At 36.9% G+C, this 22,484-nt stretch overlaps 1 protein-coding gene across 2 annotated transcripts in view; it reads left to right on the plus strand.

Annotated features, from left to right (window-relative positions):
- Window positions 1-22,484, plus strand: part of mdga2a (MAM domain containing glycosylphosphatidylinositol anchor 2a) — a 117,633-nt gene that overhangs the window by 58,940 nt on the left and 36,209 nt on the right. For both annotated transcript variants that reach the window (XM_056768729.1, XM_056768730.1), the window contains 3 exons: window positions 8,437-8,766; window positions 11,113-11,406; window positions 22,128-22,397. In XM_056768729.1, coding sequence (XP_056624707.1) covers window positions 8,437-8,766; window positions 11,113-11,406; window positions 22,128-22,397 — 894 coding nt within the window. The remainder of the gene's footprint in view (window positions 1-8,436; window positions 8,767-11,112; window positions 11,407-22,127; window positions 22,398-22,484) is intronic.

The raw sequence follows: 22,484 nt of genomic DNA on the forward strand, positions 1-22,484 counted from the left end.
GCAGGGTATTTTCATGCCTGTCATACATATCTTCATATAAAGTTTTGGATAAAATATTCAAATTACAAAGTTTAAATGTTTTCTTTTGGAGAATGTTATTTAATTGATTTACTTTTAAATTATTTTCTACTTGGCAAATATTCCATATATGTGTATTTTTTTAATAAATAAAGTTAATTAAACTTTACTATTTATCTTTACCATTATTACTTTACTATTTCAGTTTAGTTTGTAGTCAGCATTTTTAAAAACCTATTTTTGAAAGATGTGTTATGGAGACATATGCATGCTTTCAGATGAACTTTGTTATATTGGTGGTATGAGACAGAGATCTGTATGTTTGATGAGCCATCAATATTTCTCTTTTGTTGCCTGTCTTGCAAGTGTTTGTGTGGCTTTAAACTGAAATACTTAAACTAAGTATGTTAAACATCTTAAATACATAGCAACCCCAAATCCACTCCTACTTGCATTGAGAGATTTTAATTTTAGAAACAGACCGTAAACCTTGTTCTTCTACAGCTGTGTCTGACTGTGTCTGCTACTAGTTTCTTAATGTCATTATGTAATTATGCAAAAATCTTACTGAAATAAATGATTATTTGTAGTATTCAGGGCCGTCAAACGATTTGCTGTGATTAATCGCATCCAGAATAAAAGTTTGCGTTAATAAATATGTATACTGCGCATAGTAAGTCTGTATTTATAAAAACATACATACAGTACATGCATATATTTAAGAAAAATATAAAAATTAATAAACATCTATATACGGTTGTTAAATATAAATACAAATTTCCTAAATATGTGATGGTGTATGTGTTTATAAATACAAAATGAATATGCACAATACACAGACATAATGTATATTATATAAGCACAAACTTTTATTCTGGATGCAATTAATCGCGATTTCACATTTGACAGCCCTAATATTAATATAGTTTTATAATTATTATTATATTATAAGTTATACTATAATTGTATTATTTGTTTATGATATTTACAATGTATAGTATTGTATATGTCACAATTAAGGGAAGTTAATATTGAACACATTAACTAATGCTTTTTAAATTTAAGCCTCAAATCTCCTTCATTCTTTTTCTATTTCTTTAGTATTTTTAATAAGATTTCATATACACATTCAGATATTCTAGTGCCTTTTCTATTATTGTTGTTGCAGAAACAGTAAATCACTAATGCACTTTTTTAGTTCATTGGACATCCATTTACCCCTTTCGGGGTATTTTGTTGCATTAATTGACCCAAAGAAACGGACACTGACACGCAACAACAGAATGTACTTCCCACGATTCTGTTCACCTTGCTGTGCTGTTCGCTTGATAAATTGCCCGCCTTTGGAAGCGAGCAACTCATTTTCTAGTACAACATGTGGAAAACATGATTGTCGCAATATCAACTTTATGGCTCACTTGTGGCCATTAAAGTTTTTTTTCTCTAAGCAGCATTGCCTTTTCAGGTTTTATACGCTTTTCATATGGATGCATTCAATACTATTGGACGGAAAATAGCGATGATAAGTCTTTTCTCTAGCTTGATAGATAGAGAACGGTTTCATAATATAAGGTTTTCAGATGGAACGTTACAAGCTCGGGCGGCGTAGTTTTTTTTTGCTGCACAGATGGCAGAATCTCATTTGTTGGCCAAAATAAGCAAGGGATTTGAGGGAAAATGATATTACATGGGAAGTTTGGAAGTTGGGTAATCCCAACACACTTTACTGGCTGCTTGTACAAAGCTGTGTGATAGCAGCTGTAGTGGTCATTTGAAATGTGACCTTTTCTCCAGCGGTGGGAAAAGAGCATGTGTAGCCAGCTGGGCCGTGGATGAGGTGAAGGGGTACATTTGTTTCCCCAGTCACTTATGGGGATGAAAGATATAGCTTTGAGGTTTGGTTTATGGATATGGGTAGAGCAGAGGTTGTACATTTTTATACTCCATTAAGATGAACCAGTAAGGTTGCAGCATATATTATGAGTAGAGATGACACAATATATTAGAATAAAAAATAATCTTGATATCAAAGCCATGATAATCGATACCGTGGTCATTCTTCACATAGTAGAATATTGATAATAATTCAACACCCGTTTAAAGTTTCGCCTTAAGAACCACAATGGTTACAAAATCTCTTTTTAATCCTTGCACTTACATTTTAAGTGTGATTTGTTGGCCAAGAAAACACAATCTAAACAACTTTGATAGCATTATTTGTTCATTAAAAAACATTTAAAGGTCCAGTGTATGAAATTTAGCGGCTTCTCCACCAGGACTAAGATGTTGTCACATTTTCGCGTAAATAACGTATTTACTAAACACACTCCTTTAAAGCAGTTTCATTAAAGGCTACTGTAGAAACAACAACGCTTCATTACGTAAGGTCTCTCTATACAACTTTCTCACTTAGTTGTGTATATTATTTTGCATTTCTGTCGGTAAATCCTCCAAAAGAATTACACACGGCTCTTTTAAATAGATTTTGTGATAATATAGTTACCATGAATTATTTTGGACACAAACAGTCCTAATTAGAAATCTATTATTTAAATGTACATGTTATTATATATTAATATACAGTATTTTTCTGCCATAAATTTGTAGCTTTACATTAATTACAATTTAAAATGTAAATCTTTGTACTGTACATCAACTGGTCGACATTTTTAATAGTAGGCTAAATTCAGATTATTTAAAATTTAAGACTGCAAAAATGACAGTGTGAAATTATTTAGTAAATAGACCTTTAGTAAATGTTGTTTAATCTGTGAAGATTTGGAAGTCATGTTGGGTTTAAAATGATATATTGGTGCATCTGCATCACAAAATACACGTCTTCAGTTATTAATGACATGGAAAGAAACATAGAAGTGCTCTTAAGTGTTCACTAACAGGGGTGGATAAAGTGAGTATTCAGTTGGTCATGTAAAAAAGCTTTTATTACATTCTGCCTGAACCTAACGTTGCGATCGACTTTAGTATTGTGATGTATTTCCAGTTTTGGGATGGTGAAACTGAATATCAAATGAGAACAATCCAGGGTGTGGCTTGTGAATTGGTTGTACCGAGAAAGCGGGTGTTTTATTTAGAATACGAGGGGTTAACAGATGTTCTGCTCAAGCCGTCAAACCACCGTCATCAGAGCAGAAATACAGATTAAGGCAATACAGTTAAGATTTCTATTAAAGATTGCAAAGACTTTGTGTGGTACAGATAAGTTGTTCACCATAAAACTAGTTATTTGAGATAACCAAGTAAATAGGGTCAGTTTTGATTTCATGTGGATTTAAAGAACGACTGGGCTGTTCATTTCAAGTGAAAGAACAAAATGAAGAAAACAAAAACACTGTTTATGTCCCGACTGAGTAAAGCTGAGTACACCTTTAAAACACTACCTTCACCTGGTTCCCTGTGGATACAGCTCAGAAATAAAGCCTATTTTCCCATAAGCTTACTCAGCCATTACCCAGATCAAAGATTACTCGAGGGCAAGCCGGGTCTGATGAGAGAGCTTTAATGAGACGTCACTCAGCACTGATGTGGGAGTGACTAGATATCCATCCCTGAGTAAAGCCTTTCCTGACAGCTTTGTTCCACCACCTGCTGGCAGCATCATCAATAAAACACGCCCCTCTCCGGCCATCACTCAAATATCCAGCCTTGTCACCTCGAGAGCGGAGCTTTTTCAGCAGATTGTGCCCAACGTTGCATGGTACTGCTCTGCAGATAACTGCAAAATAACCAGAATTGTGCTTTATAAGATATTTATTAGCTGCAGGGAGATGTTGCGAAGCCATGATGGAAGAGAAGGTATTGCTGAGCCTGCACTCTGCCATTGAAACTCGTCTTTTTATTTATTTACGCATGAGATATCATCCAGCGTTTGAGCCGTATTCCACCAAGCAATCAAAACAGACATGTTGAGATCCTTCTTAAAGCCCCTGGCGATGGACGCCGGTCTTATTTCTGATATGTAATTTGTGATCTTTTTCCAATTGCTGTGCATGCTTTGCATTGTCTAGAGCTATGAAACGCATGAAAACGGGGAATGTTAGGGCATGTTTGGGAAATCTTTGTCTAGCCGTTTCTTGAAGCCATTCAATTCGGCTAGATACTGAGCAAATAAAACTGTTTATAAATTACAGGGGCCGAAATGTGCTGTCTCGTACAACACGTCACTTGACTTCGCTAAGTTGCAAAACAGGCATTAGGGAACTTGATCCTTTTGATGAGTATAAGGGCAGTGACTATGAGCAGACCGGTGCTGTTACAGTGTATGATCAGTTCAAACGTTGAAAAATATTTTTTATGTGATAACCTGGATTTTTATCAGTTTTCAGGTGTCTTGTCATGCTGTTAGCTTTTCACAGTGCTGTTGAAGGACTTTGTCACTCCTAAGGTTTGATTTTGTTGAAATTCTACAGACACTGGACTGGAACGGCCACAATATTAAATGAAAATTTGGAATGGTCTTTTCATTTTCTCCACGACTGTAGTATGAATCTTTTTTGTGTGGTTCTGTGTTGAGTTTCCTATGAACATCTGGATTGTCTTGAATCTACCTGGGCTACAAAAATAATAATCGGATTACAGTTTTTTTATTACGAAAGAAACTTGTTTTGTGAAATGACCATTACGTGCCATGTTCCATTTTCTAATAACAAACCCTTCCTGAGATATTTAGTATTGTAGGATGTCTGAAACTGTGCTTTCTAAAAAGATGCAATTTAGTAAAACGTGGACAAATAGTTGAAAGTTACCATTATTAATCTAAAGATTATATAAGGTATTGGAATAAAAGAGGTATTGAGAGAAAAGTGAACATGTACAGCACAAGCTATTCATCAGCATAATACTTTTAAATTACTTTTTTACGCCCATTCACTGCATGCCCATTCACAATGAAAGGACAACTAAAGGCATAGTCAAAAGGGCTATTGATTTTCATGTAATGCTACACGGGAGTGTTGACAATGATCTGTGGTGGGTGCTGAGCTGAAGAAACAGCTAACAAATTCTAATATCTATGATTGTGTTTTTTGTGTGTTTAACAATGGATGTTTTTGTTTCTAGTTTTAAAAAAACGTTGTATTTCAAGTCTATCGTCCACCGCTGTCTATCTTCTCACGAAACGACTGGATTTCTTGCGGTTTCTTCAAAGTCCCGCCTTCCAAAACACTCTGATTGGTAAAGCTGACCAGGTCTGTCGTGATTGGTTCCCCGCTTAGAGTGTGTCTGTGAAGATATCCCACTAACACCATATCAGCGAGTTCCGCTCCTCAAGCTGTTGTGATTGGTTGGTCCCCCTCTCAATGCATGTGAATTTATAAGCTTAGGCTTTTAGCAATAAACAGTAACAATGGCATCAACTTCATTACATCAGTTAACATGCGGATCGATCAAAGTGTAACTGAGGTCTGCTAGTGCATACGCAAACGTCAATCTTTGTTAGAGATCGCGTTTGTTTTCAACTATGGCGAGGGAAATTACAGCCGACCAGTTGGGTCAGACAGGATATATTATCACTAATAACAGAAGGGTTAGTTTTGCCTTTTAATATTGGACCAGAGTTGGATAATAAAACAAGCAGATTGACTAAAAGACATTTGCAAGCAGGACTTCAGAGGACATTTCATAAAAGTGTTTTAGAGGTATGCGCACACAACACAATATCAGTGTATTACACAGAACAGCTTTCACAGCTGATGTTTAAGTCATGGAAGCTGTTATTTGACTGTTGGTTCTCTTAGAATGTGTGTTGCTGAATTATTTTTACCAGCTGTAAGACTGTGATGAAAGTAATGAAGCCCGTAGCTCAGTCAAATGTTTACAATCTCTGATAATCAAACACTACTCCAGCAGCTTTTCCTCTTCTCTAAGGAAGGCCTCGCCCCTTTTTTGCATATTCCTTTAGGGGGAGTTTATTAAAAGCACTTGGAATAGTGACATCATGTACCCGGGAAGTAGAGGGCTGTAGTGCGATTCCAGCCGTTCTCTGTAGTCCTTGAAAAGCAAATTCTGTTAAAGACAATATCTCACTTGGCAATTTACTTTGAGCTCCATCCCTTTGCAGGTATTGTTTATGCTATAATACCAATATTACACACTAACTAAAGTTTGAAAAATGCAATCGCGGGGAATGGCATCTTTAAATAAAATTTTTTTTTAATTTTGTTATATATTCATTTTATTAAATAAACGATTTGTTGGCCGGGTCCTCTAGTTTTGACACATTTAAAGAAACCGTATGGTACATGACATAACATCTAGTTGTTGAGCTTGGTTTCGCAGACTAACTTCAAAATATTGGAGTGACAAGTTTAGTCAATTAACAGGTCATATTGGTTTCTTTTAATTGTTATCAAAATAATCTACAGCCACTCTATTGTTTGTGAATGTGTTCCGGAGTTTAACTGCAGCCCACGAACGCATGCATGCGCAGTAAGGCTTGTTTATGTTGTCACTTTGAATCCGTCTATACTGAAATCTTTGAGCGTCGCAAGCGTGTATTAATTGCGGGCATCATGAAAATGTTTGATGAGATAAAGTCTTTCATAATATTTCATACAGGTGCAAGTGGTTAAAAGCGAATGTTGTGTTTTCTCTCAGGAACACCTTGATAGATTCTTCTGTTGGAAAACTCATTAAAAATGTATGCAAAAAGATTTTTTGAAATTTCAAGAGATGCTATTACAGCGGATTAAGCAACAATCATCAAACGCAAGGCATGTAGCAACCTGACTCTAAACATTCACGACAGATTACACAGCTTGTCTCTTAGTAATTGCTTACCTGCAGCGTTCTTTGAAAATGACTTATGTGAAGCCACTGGACTCCGTGCATTAACAGCCTGCAAGTTTTATAGGGTCACCAAAGGGAGCGCAGCTATCCCGCTACCATATTACGCTATTGATTAAGTCGCAAATTGACCAACGAGGCGAAGCCTGCCGAGCTGAACCTCGTATGCAGCACACCTGCAAAGCAACCGCTCTTCATTATCTTCTATCTCGTAATATTCACTGCGTCTCGAATGGAGTCATTGCTCACGGTCCACCTTGAAACATCCTTTTCTAACAGTCCAGATTGTTACAGATTGAAAGATGTGCAGAACATATGAAACTAAATTGGTTAATAAGAACTCATAAAAGTGTGTTTTAAATAATTCAGGAAATGATAAATAATTAGAGACAGATGCACAGGATTCACAAAAATGACTTGGAAATGAGATTGCGTGGTAATGTTTTGCTTAGATCGTGGAGAGTTTGAGGCTTGGGAATCCGCAAGAGAGAAAGAAATGAAGTTGTGCCTTTCTGGCCCCTGTACTCTTCTTGAGAGGAGAGCCGGGAGTGCGCTAAATGTCAAAACCAACACAATTGAATATTTATGAGATTTCTGGTTACAGCGTGTGTTAGATGATGATTTGGAAGGGCAAAATGTTTACTTGCATTCAAAGGTTTTTCCAGAAGTCAGTATGATACGATGTGCGCAGCTCATTTAACCTCAAAGAAATTATTGTGCGTGACTTTATCCGTCTGGATTGTAAAAGGTGATCTCAATATGTGTGGTGGTTGGAGGGGAGGTGGTGAAAAATAGTATTTGATATCTTTCTTGCCAAGAACTTGCACCTGTCAATCATTTATTATGAGATCAGGTAGAATGTGAATAGATAACTAAATAAATAAATTTGTTTCAGGTTGACTGTAAGATTGATTCTGTAAGATTGATTTGCTGGAAAGCCATTATATGCTGCATAGAAGTCGCAGAACTCAAATGTAGATAATTTGAAGAAAGTTTGTAACCGTACAGCACCCATTCACTTCTATTGTATGGACACAAAACCAATGTGTGTTTCAAAGCCATTCTTGATGTGAGTGTAAAGGGTTGATCTTCTGCAAACCAATCATCTGTTTTTAATAACTAAACAAGACTCCCCGATAGTTCCTTATATAAATAATATTGTTTTCCTCTGTGTTCATTTCTCACCTTATTTATGACGTTGGTATGATTGTGTATTTTAAGAGCACCCTTGTTTCTGCAGTATTCACAATTCAGCATCTTTAGATAATAGCCTTTGGACATTTTTATGATTTATCTGCCTGGCGCAGTGATAATAATTTGAAAAGCAGTCATGTGGATCAATTGTGGGGAGAGCCACAGAAAGTAAACTGTGTCGAAATTATATCAAGCAAAAACCTTTTAGATACATGAACACGATGAATTTAATAATCATTAACCATGCAATAAAGTTCTTCTTTGAAAAGATTTATAAAACACAACATGATGCGATCCTAAATGTGCTTATATGTCCAGCATGTAAAATATTAGTTTATAAAAAATCGAAATGCCTTCATAAATATGTGTTCTGAAGTGTTGTTTTAAATATTTCATCAGTCGCTTTTCATTGTGTCCACACAGCTCTGAAGAAAGGACGGTTTTGGATCACACCCGACCCCTATCATAATGACGACAACATCCAGATTGGCAGAGAGGTGAAGATATCGTGTCAAGTGGAGGCCACACCACCCGAGGAACTGATGTTCAGCTGGTTGAAAAACGGCCGTCCGCTCCGCAGCTCAGAGCGAATGGTCATTACCCAAACCGACCCAGACGTTTCCCCGGGAGCCACAAACCTGGACATCATCGACCTCAAGTTTACAGACTTTGGCACCTACACCTGTGTGGCTTCACTGAAGAACGGAGGAATACCGGAGATCAGTATAGACGTCAACATCTCCTCCACCACCGGTGAGCACCTTGTGGTCTGTTCTTTGGTCTGTTTGCATTGCTTAACCTCATAGGTTCTAACTCAGAGTATTTGGACACATAAGCAACACTCTAAAATGTATGAGCGTTGTTGCGTTAGTAGAATATAAAATATCCCTACTTTGAATCTCCAGATATTTTATGATGTTTATTTTTTGCCATAAACCATTATCGTAAGTCACACTTTATGTTTGTCTGGGGTTTGCAAATATCTAAAGTGCTTGTCAACTTTGACAACACAGTATTTAATCATTTAAAAAGTGCAGTCTTTTTTCCATTTCCTGAAACATGTACATTCGAGGTTTGGGAAAGACAGCGGCGATATAATACCAGGTGGTATTTATAATTCCAAACCTTCTGAAGGATCCAGAGAGAATAGTATCAGACCAATGAATTTTTTTACCAGTTTAGTTCTGATTGATGGATAATTCATTTTAATTCATATAAAATTGCAATACAATAGAAGTCAGATGTGCTTTACTGACTAAATGAAAAAAAAAAGGTTGTGGTCGTGATGTCAACACTGTACTAGAACCTTAAACTTCTTTACTGTACTATGTGCTATTAAAATGGTTTTCAGCTTGATTACATTCGTCATTAATTACACAATTGTTTTCCCGAGTGTTCTCTTACCGGCTGAATGTGCTTTTCAGCACATCAGGGCATTATAGCTTCTACAAAATAAAATCCGTCCCGCTGATGAGATTTTAATGATGTGATAAAGATCAGCATGAAATATCCGAATTTGAAAGTACAGGTAATGTCGTTTTTGCTTTTTTGCACGACCAAAAAGGGTAATGTAATTTATATCCTCAATGATTTCTTTATGCAAAATATCTTATGTTTGTTTGTTTGTTTGCCTCGGGTCTACTAAAGAAGTCATGCTTAATCAACCTGCAGATGTGCTACGATCTCTCTCCCACCAGACCCCTGCAGTCGCACTCGGAAATACATCCACCACCCTTCTCCTTTTTTTTGGTGCCATACTCATTACCTTGACTCCATATAAATCTGTCTTTCCCCCTCACCTTCTATACTCGAGAAAATATATTTTTCCTTTATCTCCAAAGAAGAACAACATCTCATTTCCACCGTATAGCATTTATCCTTCTTTATCATCTCTTAGGCTGTCATACCCCACATTTCATACGTGCATGATAGCTTTCGATATGACAGCTCGTGACTTTACAATATTAAATCAGGAATGTTTTTTAGAGATTAGAATCCTCTCGGATGAGCGAGATTAGAATCCCCCGGATGAGTGATGACCCCATACCTTGGCACACCCAACTGGAGCCTGTTTTTTTTTTGTATACCTTTTATTAATGGTGTTGAATTTGTGAAATGGACCGTAGAGATGGACACACCCCACGTGCAGATGCTTTGTGTACAGTAAAGCGGGGATTGATTCTTTATGGCGAGGGTCTGCGCAGCACTCAGGTGGCTATTTTTAGAAGAACAGGTGTTTCTGTGACATTGTTGAAGCTGTAGGGGAGACATCTTCAGTCAGCCTGTTTCACAGAGCATGTCATCGTGTCAACCTGACCCTGCTGTTTCTGACATCTGGACTTAATCCAAATAGTGTTCTGGTCAAATTGCTCAGTCGATTAGGGATTTGATGTGGAAAATTCACAACGTCTTGCACTTAAATGTCCTGGTGGAACTCAATGCAGTATGTCTAATTTAATAGGAATGGTTGGGTCAAAATGGAAGATTCTATGTTCTTTTTAGGGCTGTCAAATGATTAATCGTGATTAATTGCATCCGGAATAAAAATTTGTGTTTACATAATATAGGTCTGTGTACTGTGCATATTAATTTTGTATTTATAGCCACATACGCAAACATGCATGTTTGAAAAATTCCCTTTTTTTAATATATAATTTATTATTGATAAAAGATAAATACATACATCCAAATGTTTCCTAAATATTATATACATGCATGTGTATGTTTTTTCGTTTGTTTATACAAAATGAATCTGTACAGTACACAAATATATATTATGGAAACACAAACTTTTATTCTGGATGTGATGAATCGTGATTTGTTTCATTCGTTCATGAATTAACAATAAATTGGGAGTTTCAAGGTTTGAAAAACAACACAGAAGCAACAAGAAAATAACTATGTCAAACAAACATATTTGATTTAATTTTATGTGTGAAAAAACCTAAAAAGTAAAACATTGCTTCTGAACCAATGTTGTTTACATCTTGCATTTGCTTTGTGTATGGTTGAGTAAATATTTCATGTTTAAACCTTGAATGTTAATTTAAACGACTTTTCTTGCGATCTCCATGACCCTCTCCATCTTCTCTCTTCCAGTCCCGCCCAACCTGACCGTCCCACGAGGAAAGTTTCCTCTGGTCACTCAGGAGGGGGATACAGTGGAGCTCCAGTGTCTGGTCTCTGGCAAACCCAAACCCATCATCCTTTGGTCCCGCGCCGACAAGGAGGCGCCCATGCCGGATGGCAGCATGCAGAGCGAAAGCTACGACGGAGTTCTGCGCATCGTCAATGTCTCCCGCGAGATGACCGGCATTTACCGCTGCCAAACCAGCCAGTACAACGGTTTTAACGTTAAACCCAGAGAAGCAACCGTTGAGCTCACAGTGCAGTGTAAGTAATCACAACGTGTTTGACACTCTTGTGGATTTTACTAGACTTGAACATTCTGTGCTTAGGGTTTTTATCGTGATTTGATTAGAGAAAAGCAAAGCGCTAATTTTCTCGAGAAATAAATGGAAAAAGTATGGGGACATCATTAATTGTAATTACAGACAACCTTGGCGAGCGTTGCATAATGCCGATCATTTCACCGTCTCATTTAGACCCCCAGATTCAATTCACACAGGTACAGAGGTTAATCCAATGTAATGAATTCCATATTATGCTTGCATAGCGTGAATGAATCGCTGAAGAGGAGTCGGTTTGACTCAGACAGGTGCGTAAGAGGGTCAGATGTCAGTGTAAACGATTTATATACACAGGCAAAAAAACGTTCGGGCGAAGGACGCGTGTCTTTATTGTCCTTTACAGTCACTTCAGTTGCGTATAATATCCGATTCAAGTAAAAAAAATGGTTTGGTGTGAGGTGGATCGTAGATATTCAAGTATTCGAAAAGATTAGCCATCAGACATTTTAGATATGCGATGTGTCAATGAGGTTACTTATTTCCCACAATGCACCTAGCCGCTTTTTCCATGACGGACATGCGCTTGCATAGGCTATTCTTGATATGCAATCTTTTGTACTGTGATCTTGTGAAGTGTTTTGTTTCATACATTGGAGTGGAAAACATTTAGTAGATTATCGCTTAACTACTCCATCAGTTACAGTACAGTACACCTCCCAGGTAGAGCACTATGTACAAACAGCCTGCCTGTTTCTGTTTTATTTTGTGCTGAACTTCGTGTCAGGACCATTTTTAAACGTACACACTACGCATTGCATTGCATTTATGTTATAAAGAAATGTAAGAGCTGCTATATACTTTACAATGTATTTTATATTATGTTTGTTTTGCGCTAGAATAAAGTCTACAAGGTGTCTTTCAAAAATACACTCAAAGAAACACTCGAGAAATACTCAGCACTTATAATAATTACTAAAACTGTATAGATCCTGAAAAAAAGTCACTCAGGCATGAATTTTAAATAACTCTTTACAATACTAACTTGTGTCAGCATTTTGCTAACTTAATTTCTTGTCTAGAGGGCCAAATCGGGTCTGAAATACCCTCTTTTTTTTCTGTTGTGTTCTGAGTCAGTGATTTAGTTTGTTAGTCACGATTCACTGCTTTTGTTTTGTTTCTTTGTAATCGCCCACTCTCCCTGCGCTTTGTGTTTTGTTACAGCCAACTATGAATTCTGCATGTGCGATCATTATGTCCTATTTAGGTGAATCAAATAATCCTGACCGTTGCATGTTGCGCTAGCTTAGTGAGAACTAATGAATACACAAACCAGTAAGTGCTATAGACCGTCTCAAATATATTGTTTGTTTTCAATTAAAATGGATGCTTCTTGAAATTAAACCATATTCTCGGTGAACGAAATACTTGGCAACAAACTGTTGCTTTTTTGAGTTATGGTATTACAACACACAGCTCAAGTTTAACATTATAGTCTTAAAGGGAAAGTCATTTTCTCCTTCTTCTGTCAGTCTAAAAGTACAACCCGTAATTTTTTAGGTTAAAAATGAGCATGTGCATAAAAATCTTTGTAGTAATTGTTCTAATTATATACATACAATTCATTAACATACATATTTGTATCAGTGTTCTAATACAAATCTTTTCATTGTCACCATGCCACGCCCCCTCTAATGCCCCACCCCCAATAAATCGAGGACTCGTTTTTCCCATCCATAGTATATCCTTAAATAAACTATTGCTTAGAGGAGCCATATAAAAATCATCACCCCCCCTCCGCTGCTTATACCACTCAATGACGGATATAGCCTCTTTAGTAAAGCCATCATTTCCTGCTTAGCGGAAGCCTGGCTAGCGGAAGCATTAGCCACTCAGAAGGGGTGAATGTATTTGATGACTCATTCTCTAGCGCTCAAACTTATGTCATCTCTCAAAGGCTGTTTCCAACCTCCCCACAGACAGAATGATTGTAGTGACTTTGCAGGGGGTTGGGGGGGCTCCAGAGGTAATCCCAATGCCGCAGTCATTACTTGCAGAAGGCCAAGGCACTAATGTATGCCAGTGGATAATATCTGGTTATGTCTGTGACAGCTGAACGAGTCCTGCAGCATGCACTACAACTGCGTGGGTGGAAATAGACAGACAGAGAGGGAAGTTGGGATAGAGGACATTTGAATAAATGTGGTTAAAGTGTGTAAGGGAGGGAAAAACACAGAGGTGAGATATTGACAGAGTGGTAAAGTGGATACTGGAGTGTGTTTATGTCTATGTGTATGCCTTTTTACATTAGGAAACCAATTTGTCCCAGTTAAAGGAATAGTTTAAACAAAAAGGAAAATTCTGTCTTCATTTATTCAGCTTTAAGTTGTTACAAATCTGCTTAAACTTCTATGTTCTGATGAAAACAGAGACGGATATTTGAAAGAATGCTTGTAACCAAACAATTATTGTCCACCGTTGACTGTGTTAGTGGGAATATTGCTCTATAGTGAAGAACTTGGTTCTGTTGAACACAAAAGAAGATATTTTGAAGAATGTAAAGCAAAAAGCAAACTGGTCAATGGTGGTCAATAACTGTTTGTTTACAAGCATTCTTCCAAATGTCTTCCTCTGTGTTCATCAGAACAAAGAAATTCATACAGATTTTTTAGTAACTTGAGAGTGAGTAAATGATGACTTTTCCTTTTAGGGTGAACTATCACTTTAGGTAAATTATATCTGACAATAACTTCCTTGGGTTGTGCTCATTTGTGAATATTATTAAAAAACTAAACGTTGCTTATTGGAACATGTAATGAAGGAGAGATAGAGAGAGAGAGAGAGATAAAGAGAGAGAGAGAGGTGGGGTGATAGGGGGATTGTTTTTTTCCGTCAGAAAGATTGCACTGGATTTAACTTTGTCAAAGCGCTTTAAATCTGCATGACTTTTTTATATCGGTAATAAAATGAAACTTGCACTGTTTACCTCAATCGCTCTACCTTCATAGAACAAACATTTAGGAGGTTAATGCCTGAGGGCCATCTGCTAACTTGCCCCTTTGATTTTCCATTATTTTCCATGGCATTTAATCAGGATAATATCATTTCTGGACAGAATTAAAGGATTAGCAGTAGAAGCTCATTTCTGGACAGTGCATTTGTCCATCTGGTCGATTATTTACTTGGGTTTAACCTTTATTTCCATGAACCTACAGAATGTAAAAAAATATTTAATTCAAAGTTAAATATTATTGCTGTAATTTAAGTTGAAATGTAAATTTTACACATATTTATAAAAAAAATGCGGACATAAACTGTATTAGTAATATAATAAATGTAAATCATTATTGTCCAATTTTATTGTTGGCAATAGTGACAATATCTCAGTCAGGGTATTTGATATACAGTAGACATAGTGTATTTTACTTGCACATTAATTTCACCTATTAGTATATCAACTAAAGAACTTTTTGGTTATTTTTTAAGTTGCATCTATTTTTTTGTACATCATATCAGATAAGTCAGCTCTCCAATATGACAGTCAAGAAAAAGCCATCTCTTACGCAATATCTTGCATATCTTATCTTTGGTTACATGTCTTGCATAACAAAATATGTTATAACCTATTCAGTCATTTTTATTGGCAATGAGACGTGGGTTCAAATCAGTCATTTATACATTTTTATAGGATCTTACACATTGACCCATTAATATGAGAGAATAAATTTTACTCTATCCTCAATTATATGTCATATGACTTTTACAAGAATGTGCTTCTATGAATTATAATTCTTTAATCAAGTCATTCATCCAGTCACAAATCTGCAATATGCACTTGCATTATCCTTTCATCAAGAAGGATGAGTACGATTTCTATAGAATTCTCTGCTTATGGCTCTTACGGTAACCACGACGACCCCAACATCAACCTCTCCGCATACACAGCTCTCAGCCCTCTGTAAGCATTCAGTTTAATTGCTCCTCGAAAACCACAGCGCTTGCTCTAGAGCTCAGGCAGTCTGCCGCTGACTTTAAACCTTCGCCTCTGCTTTGATGGAACGCTTGGTTGAAAATGAAGCGCCTGCGGACACATGAAGAGCAACAGCTTCACACAATGCCTTGGGTTTGCAGGTTAAATCTGCTCGGCTCATCTGGACTATTGCTGGCTCTGGTTTAAAGGTGACATTTTTATAAATGTTGAAAATAAGATGTTGAAGGAACAGTTTATCAGTGGTAGTCAATGGTGAAGAATTGTGAAGAATCACAAGCATACTTCCAAATATCTGTCTCATTGTTCATCAGAACAAAAGACGTTTATATAGATTTGGAATTTTCATTTTTGGATATCCAAGTTTGATTGTCGAAGCAATATCGAAACCCATTGCTTGATCTTTATTGTGTAATAACAAAGATTTGTGAACACTGTTGATGGACACAAATAAAGCATTGGAAAGTGTTTGGCTCAGAGGTCAGAAAACAGCATTATGAATCAATATGTTAATATTTTCAGAAACTAGTCTAGCATTTAGCGCACATGCTTTAGAGCAATGGGTTTCAGATTTTTCCTCCCAAATAATTTCAGATTTCGCCACTTTGATGTGTATAGCTGTGTTCTCATTCAAGTCGATTAAACTTAATATGATTTTCCTAAAATCGCTTTTCTAATACAGTAGAGTTTTCAAAAAAGACAAGTATTTTTTCATCATTTGGGGGAAATTGAAGCATAGGCAAAGGAAATTGAGGTGGCAACAACTGTTGATCTTTTTGAGACAAATCTAGAGTATGTTTTTCATCATGATGCGGTTAACTGAATAACTATATCTAGATTGCATAATTTAACACATTTTGGAAATTTTGTTTTGAGTTTTTCCAGTTGTTCCATACGTTTTTAATGCAACAATCAAAATTTTACATGAAACCAAATGTGTTATTGATTAAATAAAAATGTACAGGATCTGCCCGCAATGCCCATGTACTACCATGCTCTATAAATGTGCCAGGGTGTGCACGGCTGTCCCTTCATACAATTTATGTGTGCCTGATGCAATTATACGCAATTCAGTGTTTGGCCAAAAATAACTATAATTTTAGAATGGAGGCAAAGAATAAGCAGAAGTGTGATGTTTGACAAAAGCAAATATCTACTGTTTTGGCCAAGTACCAGCAGAGTTTTTAATGCACTTGAACCCAATTATCTCTTGTCACAAGTCTAGTGTCCAAACGGTCACCCCGTCTACCAAACAGCATCTGCAACCTTCACCAGTTAAGAGGTTAATTGAATTCGTTTTCCTGGCATGTACCAGCAAAAACTACCCATTCACAATTAAGCACGCATGATTCATCCAGACCGGCCCCTGCCGGTGATTGTCACAAATCCGATAGCTGAGAGGAAAATCTGAACCTCAACACATACGTTTTTAGCAAAACAGTAGTCCTAAAAGGTCAATTGGCACTCTTGTCATTTCTTGCATGCCTTTGAAGTGAGGTTAGACAAAAAAAAGAAGGGTGGCGACAAAACAGAGTGAGAGAGAAAGAAAGAGTCAATTGAGCTTATATTGTTATTTCACAGGAGCAGTGTTCAGTGACAGCCGATCCTCTCTCATTAGGATGTGACATTTTCTTTAACACTAAAACTCGCACTGCGTAGTCGAAAATTCCTGGCTCGCATGTGCAAGGGCTTCTATTTGTAGAATGGAGTGGATGTGGTTGAATTGTTAATTCTGCCATGAGATTATTCTTTGATGATGGATTCTCTTGCGGTCATGTTAGTCGAGCAGACGTGATGAATATGACTGCCTGGCACCTTAGACTCTTAAAACACCTTGGACTGAAGTAAGTTTTAATTGCATCTAAATGTGGCAAGGCTGACTGATTATTAATGATCTAATATATTTTAATGAAGGGATAATTGCAGTTAAAGCCCGAGCACCATCTCCTCTGTTCTCAGTCGCGGCTGCAGGGTAGACGAAGAAACTTTTCTGCATTTCTGATGAGAGAATAGATGGAAGCCTCTTCTCCATATTACAGTTTCATTCACTGCAGCGAGGCCTGTCGCAGTTACATAACCGCTGATCGCAATTATCTGATCATAATGCATTTGTATGAGAGACGTGAGATTGCGTGCGTTTTAAAATTTTATTAAAGCATTGTCATTCAAATAAGGGAGTTTTAATCACATGTAGAAATAAACGACACAAAAATACGTTTAATATTTTGTGTGAATGCCCCAAACAAACACAAAGTCAGCGCGTTTCCTTAGTAAACACAAAGCACTCTGGTTTCATTTTTAAAATATAATGCAAAATATTAATGCAAAATATTGCATATAAAGTTAATATCACAGAATATGTAGTGTAATGACCTGCTTATAAGGGACACAATATTGAAGAAAATGCAATGACTTGCTTATTAACGTGCCAAATTTTGTATGCAATATGATAATACTTAAAGTTAAACAGTTTCTGTTATTTCACACTTTTACAGGGAAACGAAAGCATCACTCTTTCTGTTTCGCCGGTCTTAATCAGTCTAAAGCCATTCTTAAATTAAATGTTCTTTCTCAATACTAAATGACAGAAATGAAAATAAAAATTTAATTGTGTAATTTATAATATAATATTAAAAATGCATATCTATATATAATATAAAAATTGTGTATTAAGATTAAATTTCTAAAATTAAATTGATGTAATATAAATAATTTGTTATGTTGATAATCGATTCAAAAAATATATTATTATGTCATATTAATTATAATATTAATACATATTAATGTAATTTCAACATATAGTACATGTGTGTGCATCTGTGCATTGATACATACTCATTAAATCGCAAGTCTTTAAATGCCAATTAATCATCAGCCAAAATTTCCTGATGGCGACAATCCCAGCTGCAACTTTTCATAACTGAGAGGGATATGTAAATGTAACTCGGACAAGTTTGAGCCTACTGTTTGAGAACAGAATCTTTCTGAAGCCAGATACTTACTCAAAGCAACAAAGTACTGGGCGGCACATATGCAAATAAGGATCTCGATGTGGAATATAAGAGCAGTGCGGATCCTCATCATGAGGGGATAAAGTTGGCTTCCTGATTAGTGGTGTGAAACTGGGATAAGCGTTGGAGAATAGAGGAATATTCCTGTACTCGGATGACACCAGCGTTCCGTGCTCCATGTTCGCTTAGCATGGCATTCAAAGCTGGCTGCCAGCCTAATTAGCAGAGAGCTAATTTATTCCCAACAGTATTCATTTATGAAATAGAGAATATATGCTCATGCAAAGAAAGAAAAAGTCCTGCGATTCAAAGTACTCCCACCATTCATGCTTCAATCCTAGCTTTTTGTTTGAAAAGAAAATATTCAAAAATACAGCATTATTGCTTTTGTTAATATTGAAAACACATGCAGAAGTCCATCCTCATGGGACTTGTTAATAATAGGTTGTAACATTCTTGTGCACGTGTCATCATGTTGTGTCGTGTTATTGCATTTCGCACAACGTTTTCCCCTGTAGGTCATAAGGAAATGGTTGTGTGCAGCCAAACAATCATAACATCTTGTCTGTAAAAGTGCCGTCTTCTGCGTGCAGTTAAGACCCTTAATAATGACGGGGAAGTCAGAATGACTCAACTGAGATTTTAACAGGAAGTCCCCTATGAATTTTACAAGGCCATTATGCCAAGCAGTCATTTAAACTACACTGTATTTCTTATTTTGCAAGCGCTCAGAAGGAAAGCAAGTCTAAGAAATTACCGCCCCCGTTCAGTTAGATCATTCTGTCATTGATGCAATTGTTCTTTTGCCATTTGACATCATAGAAATGAAGCAATTTATTCTTAAAACTCTATACAATAACATCATCTCAGCACAGTCAATATGATACACAACTGTTATTAAATTGTGTACGCATTAGGGGGATACAATACTTTGCCATCTACAGTACATTTATTACCTGCGTTGGACTTCTGGTCCTTCCTGTTGCAATCTTTCTGTGAGTTGTTTGTATTTTTCCCTTACCTTGCATACACAATCGATTCCGTTTAAGCAAACATCTTTTTTTGTTCTCTCCATATTGCTGAGAAATCGATTTGGAAATACACACTGTTGCCGACCGTCACCTGTCTAACAGCGCAAGTGTGCGATAACCTCCACGACTAGTCCATCAAACCCTCATCCATCGGCAACATGTCAGCCGGAATTGGTTCAGTTTGGGAAACTCAGCCGTGAAATTCAGAATGACAAAATGCGGTGGGCCCGGGCTCGCATCATTGCCTGAATAAAGTCGTGGGGAGGGTGAACTGTTGACCTCAGCTGTAAAAGATATTGTATTGCATGGAATGTAATCCACTAAGAGTGTGCTGGCTCTACGTGGAGTCATTTGGAGTGGGGGAAACAAAATGCCAACAGGCCCCTTTTTCAGAAGGCTTTGGTTGAAATAACAGTTTTTTTCTGCGTCCTGAAAAATTTACTTATTGGACATTTTTGAAGTGGTCCACTGCACACTCCCTTACAAAATTGAAATATATGGGAACATAGTGGAAAATATAATGCATTATATATGAAATAATATCTATATGTTGGAACCAAGGGGTTACATTTTTCAATATGAAAAACAGCAATTTTCTATGTTCAGTATTATTCAATTTTATTGTAATATGGCCAATGTATTATTCTATATAATTTTAAATATTAATTAAATGATTTCATATATTGTCAGATAATATACTGTATAGACAGTTTCATTACGCACATGAATGGCCCAAAGTTAACTTCGGTTCTGTGTATGGTTATTACATAACCGTTTGTTTTATATTTAATTACATTAATATTAATTTATAGACCCCTTTTACACAACGTGTGCATGGTCATGAGTGCTTACAACCCTGAGCTTGTGATTGAGCAGACACCTGATGCCAGGTGCTAGTGATAGGGGAGGGGCCATGCATGCTCGGACGGTCGATTGCGTCATCGATCCCCCATTTTTTCTAGCTTAAATGCTTCTTTATACCTTTTGAATCAAAATCATGAGCTTCATTACCAAGTATGTTTAAACAAACAAGGAATTTGACCTGGCGACAGGAGCTTCCAGTGCAGAAGAAAGTACACACATAATGCAAACATAGATGATAGTGCTGGCTTACATAGACTTACACTGTATATATGAAATATACTAAAATAGTAATAACCGGGAATTAAATATGAATAATACACTATACAGAACATGTACAGAAGTGTTAGATAAAGGTTTTTCCTATATGTTGCTTACAATGTACAATCTCGAGATGCTATGTACAAATGTGCAAATGATTCAATTATGATGGACATTGTGTAGTATGAGCTTTTAATTTTACAGGCTAAATAAAGCATGCAGGAAAAACTGGGTTCCTCACAAAAGCTTCATCAAACTTGGGGGTCCTTGGCATGAAAGAGTTTGAAAACCCCTGTCCTAGGGAACACACATACTGATAAAATGTATAGCTTGAATGCACTGTAAATGGCTGTGTATAAAATGTATGCCAAATGCATAAATGTAAAATGTCCTCTTTTGACAGCTATTCAACTCAAATTATACTAGATGTTTTACTAGCTCCCATTTCACACATTTTATGGCCCTTAAAATTTTCAAAGAGATATTTGAAGTCTGAGTGAAGTGACATTAAAATATGTGTTCATAGTTTGTCACACAACAGAAAAGTGTGTTATTAATTCCATTCGCGTTTTTCTCCTCCATCCATTCGCGTCTGCTTTACCATTTAATTGTTATTTGATAGTGCTACATACTTCTGAGTCTTCGTAATGTGTTTCAGCAATACATTTCTAATATCTGTAATGTGTTTAGAAAAATTCTTGGAATTCTCTTTACCCGGACATTAACACCTATGCCTTTGACAGCTTTCTCAAATTCTTGATTCTGAGTGGTCAATAATTGCGCGATCAGATATTTTTTATTTATATAATGTTTCAAATTGTATAACAACTACAGTAAGCATAAGTGCAAGTATTTCATACAGTAAGTGAAGGAAATCTAGCTAGTCCCTTCAGATTGATCCAGTAAATCATTCCTACATCCCCGTGTTACGGGAAGGTGATGCATGATTGACAATCCATTATAAATGTTCCAATTACAGCTCTGTATTATGGCTCACAGGTATTTGTACAGGAGAGCAGTAGTCCACAGTGGCTCATTGTAAAGTAAAAAACGAAAGACAGAATGTGTATGTGTCATGCAACTGTGTGAATTTTGTGCATTAAGCTTTTTCCTTTAAGTGCTCATGACTCTCAGTGGATTTCAATAGAAATGCTGTGCACCAGCCTCAAAGATTCACCAAATCAGACAGAAAAACTGCAGACGCTGTGCAGATGCCAGCGTCCTTCTGAGGGCAACACATTTTATTTGATGATGTTCTCCTGAGGCTGTGCTCTGTTGGTGTGCATCATGGTGCATGTGCGAGCATTGGCTAGCAACACTATGAATCACAGTTTCATGACAGGACACCCTCTTATGAGCGCCGTGAGTCAGCAGTTATTTCTTCTTTTGCTGCTTTCTCTATAGCAGCTATGGCGCAGCTTTAAAATTTTGTTGAACGGCACAAAAAATGACTGTTTTCGCTTTTTTCCAATTGTCTCTCGCAGCTGCTGTCAATCACAGACTGAAGTTCAAAGAAATTGATTTCGCAAAAATATGTATTCTTTGCTTTTTTCAGATCCCCCTGCTGTGGAGCCAGCGTATACAGAAATAAGACAGGGTCTGGGTCGCCCGTTCTCGATGAGCTGCAGGGTCTTGCGTGCCCACCCCTCGAAAGTGCTAAAGTATGAATGGAAGTTCGGCACTCAACTGCTAACCATGGGCCAGTTGGACACCCGAGACGAGACAGAATATAACGTGAGGGCGCTCAACCGAGAGGGCTACGGCGCGTACACCTGTGACATATCCAATGAAGCAGGAGACGGCCGGTGTACTTTTTTTGTCACAGGTAAGACAAATGAAAACTGATTAATAAAGTCTCACTGATCTCATTGTAGAAACATAAACTACTGTTCAAAACTTTGAAAATTCATGA

The sequence above is a fragment of the Triplophysa dalaica genome, chromosome 15, assembly GCF_015846415.1.
Source record: "Triplophysa dalaica isolate WHDGS20190420 chromosome 15, ASM1584641v1, whole genome shotgun sequence".
In the NCBI taxonomy this organism is placed as follows: Eukaryota; Metazoa; Chordata; class Actinopteri; order Cypriniformes; family Nemacheilidae; genus Triplophysa; species Triplophysa dalaica.